The 10146-nt window shown below is 42.4% G+C and overlaps 1 protein-coding gene across 1 annotated transcript; it reads right to left on the reverse strand.

Moving 5' to 3' along the window:
* Positions 1-3040: 3040 nt before the first annotated feature.
* Positions 3041-9328, reverse strand: SINHCAF (SIN3-HDAC complex associated factor). Its single transcript, XM_010177021.1, has 5 exons — positions 9182-9328; positions 7374-7473; positions 6259-6385; positions 4728-4878; positions 3041-3856 (listed from the first exon to the last, which is right to left on the reverse strand). The coding sequence occupies exons 1-5, from the start codon at positions 9307-9309 to the stop codon at positions 3694-3696; spliced, it is 669 nt and encodes a 222-aa protein (XP_010175323.1). The 5' UTR covers positions 9310-9328; the 3' UTR covers positions 3041-3693.
* Between the last annotated feature and the right edge of the window lie 818 nt (positions 9329-10146).

A 10146-nucleotide genomic window follows, 5' to 3' on the forward strand; every position in this document is an offset into this window, starting at 1 on the left:
TTGGCAGGGGGGTTGGACTGGATGGTCTCCTGAGGTCCCTTCCAACCCCACCAGTCTGTGATCTTTAGAATGCTTACACTGTCAGGCATTTTAGCAGAAGTCACACGTGTCATTGCGACAGCTGATCCAGGTGAAGGACAGGAGAGCTTTACCCAGGGTTTTGCCTCCTGATTTTGTTTCACATTGTTCTGAAGATGGCGAGTCCTGCCTCGGTGATGTTCCTTTCCATAGGAGCTTCCTCCTCTGCAGCTGTAGCCTTCTGTTAAGTTATCAGCCTCGCGAAAAAAAGCTCTCTGTCCATCAGCTGCTGTTCCCAGCACCTGGAGGTTACCCAGACAGTACCTGTAGTCATTGGTGTGCACCAGCAGTGTGAAAGAGAGAAGGAAAAGGAGTTAATTACTTGAAAACAGGTGGAAGTTGCAAAGAACAGGATACATACCAAGTTTACCTGCTTTAAACCACCTTTTGGTGCACATTCTTCCCTTCAGTGACTTTACACAGAGCTTTTCATTTTAGGTGAACTCAATCACACTCCAGGTATGTTTAGGCATCCACAGCAGATCACGTAAATATGCCCAAAATAGATGCTCTTATACTAAAATCACACGGTCTTGCAGTCTACATGGATCTTTCACTGACACGATTTCTACATGAAGCTCCGGATGTCATTGTGCTCAATTTATAAGAAAATATCCAGCGTTATCAGAAAAAAAACAGCAGGAACAAACCAGTGTCTCCACTAAACTCCAAAACAGCCTCTTGCAACAAGCCATCATGCTTAAGGTTGCAATGTTTTCCTCATTATCAGGGAACAGCCTCATCATCTCCTCAACTCAGTTAGTGACTTCCATCTCCTGCCAGACCTTGTTCCCACCAGTCTGCTGGAGCTCACCCAGCTGACGATGCCTGTCATGGGAAGAAATGCTCCAGGCTCTAGCTTCAAGTAGAGGAGCGGTAAGTCTCTTCCACCAGCTCCACTGGATCTGGCAAGGGATGTTTCCACATGCTGTCAGCACCAAGGCTGAATGCCGGTGAGCTAGACAGAGAGCAAACCCCCCCCAGGGGAGAGGAAATGTCAGCACCACCCATTCCCACTAAAGGAATGCCTGACACACAGGCAGGGCCAGGGGAAAGCTCTGGGGTTCTGCTGCAAGACAGCCGTCTATCATAACAAACACCATCTCCTTCCCTTGCTCTGCTTGTCTTTCCAAATTAAATAGAATTAACAGAATTATCTCACTTGGAAACAAAAAAAAAAAAAAAGTCTTGAAGTCTTGTTCAAATAGAAACCTGGGCTGGTTCAAGCAGTAAGTCTAATTAACAGAACAGAGCTGAAACAAATGGAAGAGAAGTTATTTATTTTCTAAATAAGTCTAAATTTATTTATTACCCTAGTAAAAAAAAAAGTTTGGATTACAAGTGTCTGAACAGTATAAAAAGTACAAAACAGGTTCCATAGATTTCTAATACATTAATACAAAGTGCATGACTACATACAGTTCGTTTTGCGTCACTACTGGGAATGGAAGAGGTGGGAGGGAGCAGGGGAAGCAGTTGGCAGTTGAAATCTAGCAATAAATAAATAAATACAGAAGAGATGATCCATATCAGAGCACATCCTACCACCAATACTGCAGCCTTGGGTGTCCAGAATTACTAATGCTGAAAACACAAATTCAGATGAAAGCAGGTGTCTGCAAAAACCAGCTAGGACTCTTGCTCAAGCCTTTAGGAGACATGACCAACCTAGTTGAGTCGTTATACAAACAAGCATCCGCGATATCTATGGTTGGACTTGATCTTCAAGGTCTTTTCCAACCTGAATGATTGTATGATTCTGTTTGGTTGCAGATGACAGCAAGGTAGGCAGCTTTGTCCTCCCTTCAGAATCTCTGAGAGTTTAGGAAAAGCAAAATAAGCCCAATGAAAGCTCTGAACTGTAAGGCTGTGATAAGTCAAAGCCCTGTTTCCCCTGATGTTCCTTCTCTCCAGAGGTTGGCTTACCCAACAAGAGGAGAGGGAAGAAGAAAAGAAAAAAAAAAAAAAGGCAAAAAACCAAAAAGCTTTGAGGGTAGAGGCTCCTCTTAAAACCTGCATATTTTTTCCTACCTGTATTTTCATTTGCTAAGCATTCCCATTCCAGGTAGTGAGATTACATGAAAATCCAGTCCTAACCCCTACCCACCATAGTATTACGCCAATGACCCTCACAGAAAGGAAAGCTTGAAGCAATCCATTGTAGAATATCCCAAAAGAGTAAGAAAAATCCCCCCTCCCCCCCAAAATAGAAACAAACAAACATAAAAAGCAGAATTCCCAACTTAACACAAGTTAAACCTTCATAAAAGGAACATGAAGTGTAAAAAAAAAAAAAAAAAAAAAAAGTTAAACCTGCAGCACACACTCTTCCAGGAAGCTGCTTCCACCCTACAGGCAAAGTGGAGTCTGAAGGAGCATCACAATGGTTTGCACACCAGTTTGTCTGGGAATCCGTGTAAGAAACACTCTCTTTTGATGGCACATGCCAACAGAGCTGCCTGGATTCGGTATAGCACCATTCTCAACAGAACTTTTCATATTCAGTATTCACAAAAGCATCCATCTGGTGGTTGTTTAAACAAACTCAACCAAAAAAAACCCAAAACCCAAACCCAGAGAAACACTGCAGGGGAAGGGCTCCAAAAGAAGCAATCATTGCTCCAGACCCCAGGCTGCAAGCAGATTACGTCCCTGGACCAGAGCCTGATTCTCTTAGTGAGGGGTTTGGTTCTGTGTCAGGTCTGAAACCAGCAGGAAGTCTGGTCTGTGTTCATACTCCAGCAGATCAGCAGTTTTGGCCATCATCTACACCCAACTTGGGCATCAAGATCTTTTCTTGGTTCATCCATAATCACCAGCCAGTAAGTACATGAAGCCCAGGGTGTTTGCTGCTGGGTTAAAACAAAGCAGCCTCCCGTTTCACCATGTTCAAGTTTTAGGTAAATCTTCCCACCTAACGGAGGAGGAGAGCTCTCCCACCCCTTCTGAGGAGCACTTTATGTTGGGGGCCTTCTCAGATAATTACCACTTGTAGTAGAGATGTCTGCAGTTTACCAGTCTGTGTCACATAGGAGGGATGAAGTATTTGTCTTTGTTACATCAGTAGTATAGGGTGAAATCTCCACACCTTTAAAAAAATATATATTTATATAACTAGAGAGGTGACTTATAACATTTCTATGTATTAGTTCATCTTATTGACTCATACATGTCTAAGAATGAAATATTTTCTTCGGGATTTAAGGGAGGTTACCAACCAACTTAAAAAAAAAAAAATTAAAAAAAAGCCTTACAACCACTGCTTCTTTCAATACAGAAACATGAACTACACAGACTTTAATATACAAACGCCCATCCTCATATTCACTTGTGAAGCGAGTCAGGGGAGTCTGAGGGGGAGAAGATTAGACAACCTCGCAGCAGCATTCAGCTTTGCTAAGTGTTCCATAGCATCTTAAATATTATGTACAGTCTTTCTGAAAGGATACAAACTGGCTTCAGAGTTTGTGGAATTGTGGCAGTAAAACCCAAAACAGTTCTAGGGAATAGTCTTTTGGCAGCATAGCAGGTGTCCAAAGTGAACAGTCACTTTTCTAGTATTTTTTTCCAGAGAATAAGAGGATCTGCGTAACCTTCTGCAGCTATCCAAGGAAGTCACCACTCCTCTTGGGTGGAGATTGCTGGAGATTGTGGTCCTTCTTGTTCTGGCTTTTCAGTGGCAGATTTTTTATTGCTACAGCAAGGTTTGAAGAGATGAGTGTCTATGAGGACTTCCCCAAAACGCCCTTTGTAAATAATTCCACAGCAGACCTTTTGCCTGGAAGAAACAGTAGGAAAAGAGACAGATAGTTTGTGTGTTTAGAATACACAAAATTTACAGAAATGCAAAAAATCAGTTTGACCCAAGACACTACTTTTGTGAGCCTCCAGATCAGAGGATAGATAGGAGGGAAAAGGCTGCTGAGAAAGAGAAAACAAGTCTGTGTCTAAATCTACAACACTGCTTTGTGGAAAAAAAGAAAAAAAACCCAAAACACAACCAACAAACCCATGTCTATACAAAACTAAGTCTCCTATTTTGCTTCCTAGAGAAGCTTCAGATACACGACTATCTAGGCTGAACTAACCTTGACTACAATGCACTTGCAAACACTATTTGAGAGGAGGCAGCAAAGTCATAACAATTCCAATAGAGCAATTAGCTAAACAAGGGATTATTGTGTCACAACATGCAATAAAAGACAACAAGGTTGTCAGCTCCCAGAAAATCTTCCCACTCCAGATTTTTTTTTTTTAATGACTATCATCACAGGTCAAGCAAATCAAATGCTGTGTTTTGCTGGCAAGCCAAGGGCACTGTTGTACTTGGTAATACATCATGTCTACAGAGCATGGTTTTAAGACAAGATAATGACAGTCAGGAACATTATCTGTTACTCCCCAAAATGTAAAAAATATTTTCCAGCAACTGTAATTGTATTTAGGGATCTGGAGGGAGACAGGGGGAAATGTCTTAAACACATAGCATTTATTTCCAAAGACAGACGGGTATTCTAGAATAGTCTGTGACTTAAATTACATCCTTCAAACAAATTAAGTTCATCAGCAGCACATCCCTCAAGAAGCAAACACTGTGTACGTGAAGTGAAGCGCTCTCTGCACAGAGCGCATGCTTTGTTGCTTTTTACCTTTTCCAATATGTGAGGTCTAAAAAGGAGAAAACTGGTGTTCTGCTGGACCCAGCGCTCATCTCTGTGTCAGAGCCCTCGTCAGACTGGTTACTGTAACAGGGAGACTGAGCCGGGGAGGCACTCGAAGTGGTGCTGTGGGCATCAGAATCTGTAGGGGAAAGAAGAAATGCGAGAATCGGGACACGCATCGATGACTTACCCTCTTCCTGACTTGTAAAAGCACAGAGACAGACTTTTAATTAACAAGAAAACGCTAACAACAGCAACACATTTTTCACTTCCCCCTGTCGATTTCAATAGAGAGACTGTCCACCACCACTTGGGAGACACCTCAGAACTGGAAGGGGTCCTCGTACGCGATAGACTGGAAAGAGATTCAGGATCAGGCTTCAGTTCCTAGCTCTCAAACACAGCCTGTGCAGCCCACAGCTCTGGACAAGATCCCAGTCCCACTCTGGAACCACTGGAAGATCCTTGAAGACAAGAGGGATCTGTGCTTCAGACCTTGTACTTTCTCTCTTACTGTCAATCTCCATTCTCACCCATTCAGGTCAAGTCTTGCAAAGCTCTTCTCATTAGTGCAATGGGGCAGGTGGCATTGAGCTTTTGCTGGACTGAGACTACGGAATCAACCGCAGACACAGCACATCGAAACAGAGGGTCCACTAGTCCAGCTTTTAGTTATCATCTCTAGCACCTCAGTAACACAATAAATAGGATTAATTACAGCAAGTTGAATGAGGAGATACAAGCTCTTTGGGTCAAAGCCTTTACTGGTTCTTTGGAGAGCTTTTCCTTCAGGCCAGGTAGGATAATTGAGAGAAGACCAAGCAACAGTGAAGAAGCTGGAAGATTTGCTTTAGAGGAAAAACCTAAACTACCAACATATATTTAGAGCATAACTGGCAGATGGCTTCGTTGGAAAGCTACGAATGCAAATGTATTTGAAGAGTCTAAGTGCTAGTGGAAAGAAATCACTGAGACCAGCAGAGGAAGGTGTAAGGAAACAATACAGAGGAAACACAGCAGGAAAGGGGGAGAAAATGTAGGCCAAGTAAAGCCTGAGTTGAAAACATGTATGGAAGGAAAAAGGCTGATAGCGGGAGCAACAGAAGAGTGCTTCTGGGTAAAAGAGCGCTGAAAATGGCCACAGTGCGTTACTGAGGGCAGGGAGAAACCTCTTCCAACTTTGGTTTCAATGAGTGTTGCCCAAGAAATTCTTTCTGGAGACATGTCATTTAAGCTACAGGGACATCAGCTGCAATTGCCTACTCTTTCAAGTCAGGCTTCCCACTCCCCCTCGTCGCTTCCCCACCTCTGTCTCGCAGCCCACCCTGCACACAAGCTCCCCCTCCTCATTCCACCCCCTACCCAAGCCCTCGGAGGACCAGAGGTTGTGAAAATAGGCAGCACCTAAACGTGTCATCATACAATTGAATCTGGATGGTGATTCAGCCAGGCCAGCTAACAGTAAGCTGTGTTAGGAAAGGACAAATTTTACTGCCAAAATCTCTTTGGATTCACTTACTGTGCCGCTTGAATTCCTTTTGCAGTTTGCTGATTTGATTGCTCTTTATTCTACTTCCAGACAGAGTTTTCATTTTCTTTGGTTTCAGTGTTGTTTTAAGACTGGGTCCAGCCCTGGCATCTACCACCTGGAACAGAGGAAATGCATGCACAATGCTTCTGCATCATACCCAGCTCCTGCTCCAGTCAAGGTACCTCTGCTGACTCAGCTGGAGGTGTTCAAAACCATTTAGTTAAACCAAGGCAGTTCTGTGCAACGACACTCTTATGTTTCATTTAAATCTGGTTTATAAGAGGCCAAGTCTGTAGGAAAATGCAGCAAACTAGTTTAAAAAGCATGTTTGGTTCAACTTCTGCCTTCTTCCTATTTCTGACAAATTGAGTTTAGTAGACAACACCAGTTTAAGCTAATACAGGTTCAGTTAAGAGTGTCTGCCAAGCATTTGCCCTGGAGTTTTTTTTTTAAAAAATTACCAATTTAACTTCTGAATAAAGCTAGTGGTAGTAAAAACCATAGTTCTGGCTCCCATTACCATCAAGGCTTCCTGAATAAAGATTATAACATACACAAAGAATCCTGATCATCTTCCCAGCCCTAGGCCCAAACTGAATTAGATGTATCAAAACAGAATAAATGAGTGGGAATAGCTGCAAGATATTAGTCATTGTAATTATCTGACTAAACGACATTGATTTATGTGTTGCTTGAGCAAGTCACCTTGCTTGTTCAAACTACTGAAAAAAAAACCCCACTAAAAAAAAAAAAAAGCAACCAATTTTGGATAGAGGCCAACACTGAAATGTTTTCAGTGTCATAAGAGACTTTTGGACAAAGTTATGAGCTTGTGAAAACAAGGAATTACACGGTAAGTTGGTCTGTGACTCCATCCCGAGCTTGCATAATCACCATTTGCATGTAAGCCAAACGAAGACAGGTAAGAGCCATGTAGCAGGAAATACTCCAGGAAGGATTTAGAGATGCTTCTTTAGGGTGGGAAGGAAGAGTGTGGGGAAAATACCAAACTCTAAATCCTTGCCAGCACCTCCCCTCTCTAGCAGGATGGACTAAGGCAGAGAAGAGATAGTTTTGGGGTGGAGGAGAAATAAATGACTAACGTGATTCCAGTTTTTTTTGGATCCTGCTGGCAGTTTTTTCCATCTTTTCACCAAAAGGACACAGGCATTGCAAATATCTCCTGAGCGGGCCTCATGGAGCCTGGTAAAAACAAAAGCAAAAATCACTTGGTTAATAAAAAGTACCCCCCCACACTTGTTCAAACAGCATAAAAACTGATGGAAGAGCAAGGTTCTCAAGTTCTGTTTTTCAGTCATTACAATTCATCTGGGGTGCTCAAACATTGACATTTAAAGACTAGGTCTCACGTTCAGAAAACACTCTTCCATATAGAAATAAAAAGTCTGCCTCCAGAGAGGCACTAAAAACAGATACATCACCTTCACTTGTGATTTTTAAAAAAACCCAAACAAAACACAAAAATGCACACAAAAACACAAATGAAAAACAATAAATCAAAAAACCCCCAAACAAAACACACAGTTCCAGTGGGCTGGTTTAGACTGGAGAGGGAGGAAGAATAATCCTATTCCTTGAAAGTACATTTGGGGAACAGACCTCAGAGATCTGACAAAAGCTTATTCAGGTCTTAACTTTCTCAGAGCTTCAAGGATGAGTAACAGATACCACCTAACACACTCCTACAGAAGCGTGGGATAAGGTTTCAAAACCAGCATTCATTAGAATGCCAGCAATACTTGCTCCCTTTAACGAGCCTGCTTCAGAAATCATCTCTACTGCTAATCCACGCTCAAAGAAATATAAAGGGGATACACTGGAGAATTTTTCAGCTATTTAAACGGGAAGAGCTTCAAACATTTATAGATGAATGGGGCAGGCTCAGATAAGCCATTATTTGCTCAGTGTTAAGAATGTGTTTTTACCTTGGCAAACAAGTTTCAGATAGCACAAAACCAAAAGCCCTGGTATACTGCAAGTTTCTTTACTATAGTTAACAAAAAAATAAAATTAAAAAAAAAAAATCAATGGGCTTTCCACTGCCAAGGACAGTAACCAAGGAATATAACAAGGAAAATTGTCAGCATCAGATTTATGTACAAAAATGAATGGTAAATACAAAGCACTATAAAGCTTTGGTTTTGTCCTTTCAACACTGGAGTGTTTCTAGAAAAAGGGGAAAGAGAGGGAAATATTTCTAAAGATTGCAAAGATTTACACAGATGAAGTTAAGTACTTGAGACAAGAGCAGCAATACTGATATGTACATATAGTTTTTAATGTGATGCATGAAATTTCCACTTGGGCCCAAGGTTTTGATGAGACATAATCCAACAAGACTGGAAAGAAAAAATAGAAAATACCTATTGACAACAGACTTTTTTCCAGGGGAAATAATTTCATGGAAAACTACAGCGTAAACAGGAGAAATTCTTAGTGCCTCAGAAAAAGAAATTCCGAAATAAACAAAGTAAAAAAATAATCACAAGCTATCACAGAAGAATTTGCTTTGCTGACAATTCAGGGACACAAATTTAGATAGAATTTCAAAGTTGTTGGGAAGTATTTTAAAAAGTTAAAAGGTCACAGCAGCTGGTACAGAAATCACTGGTATTTACAGTTTTGCTTACCAATGCTTTCAAGTAACATTACATGCAACAACACCTAATTGGAGAGCTAAATATTTGATTCTCACTTTCCATCAGAATGGGTTTCCAGAGAGAAATTAAAACTTCTGGCCAGGAAAGTTGTGAGGAAGCTGAAGCCAGCCTTCCCCACCACCCACCTCTGCTAACCTCATCTGTCAGTCTCATGAGGGACAGCGCATCAGGTTGGTGGCCCTTGAAGATCAACACCATGACTGACCGTGATGGTGACTAAAGACTCTTACCCAAAACAATTCTGGAAATCCTTTTCGTAACGTTTGCTGTCAGTGAAACGAGAACTGGAAGACTTAGCTCTGCAAATACAGCAGCCCTCTATACTCCGATACATCTTGGGTTTGTGAAAGCCAAACATCTTCTCCTCCCAGTTGTAGCCTGTGAAAACAAAGAGGAACTGGTGTCACTTATCACTGTTAGATACTAAAAGAAAAACCTGGGCAATTCACTGGACAAACCAAAGAAAAAAAAAAAATAATTCAGGATGGGAAACTACTAGATGAAGCCACAGCTCTACCCTGCGTCGCCACAGAAGAGTGGATGCACCTAGAATACACCTTCTTATTAAAAAAATAATTAACAACAGCTGGAATATTAAGCAATAGCCAGCAGGACTCATGACCAACTGCACAATCCTACTCTAAGGGCACATTTACAACAGCACAACCCAGAGGTGTGAACGCAGCTGACTGGGCTAATGAAAGCCCCATGGATGTGACAAAACAGGCTGCAGGACAGACAGACAGACAGAGTGAACCCGCCCCAGCCCCTGGATAAGTAGTTGGCAGCTGAACCCCAGGTCACTGGAACTACCTCGTCATCATCACCAGTGTTTGCTGGAGACATCCTTGCCAAACTTTGCTGAGAGTAGGAGTTGTTGTAAATGAGCTGCAGTCACACCTCCAGGCTGTAGGGCAGACATACCTGAAAAGCCGCTCTGAAAACAGGGGGGTGGATGGAGTCCCACCCAGCCCTCCAAGGCCATGGTGACACTGTGGGACCCAGGAGCACTCCTTGACCTTGCCCTCCCACCCTGCTTTCCATGGGAAGAAATCCCAGTTAGAAAAGGGCTGGGGCGCAGGACCCTGAGGCACATCTCAGCAGGTGCCTACCACACATCCCAGCCACTGCCAACGATGCCGGAGCAAAAGGTATCCCAGTTTCGGGGAAGTCATCTCTCCTTAACCACCAGCTC

This window comes from Antrostomus carolinensis, unplaced genomic scaffold (assembly GCF_000700745.2).
Source record: "Antrostomus carolinensis isolate BGI_N321 unplaced genomic scaffold, ASM70074v2 scaffold31691, whole genome shotgun sequence".
In the NCBI taxonomy this organism is placed as follows: Eukaryota; Metazoa; Chordata; class Aves; order Caprimulgiformes; family Caprimulgidae; genus Antrostomus; species Antrostomus carolinensis.

Coding starts and splice junctions, on each gene's coding strand:
- SINHCAF (XM_010177021.1), bottom strand. CDS start 9,309: ATGTTTGGCTTTCACAAACCCAAGATGTATCGGAGTATAGAGGGCTGC. Junction 6,386..7,373: donor CCAAAAAAAACTGGAATCAC/GTTAGTCATTTA, acceptor CCTCTGTTCCAG/GTGGTAGATGCCAGGGCTGG. Junction 3,857..4,727: donor GACCTCACATATTGGAAAAG/GTAAAAAGCAAC, acceptor TGTTTCTTCCAG/GCAAAAGGTCTGCTGTGGAA.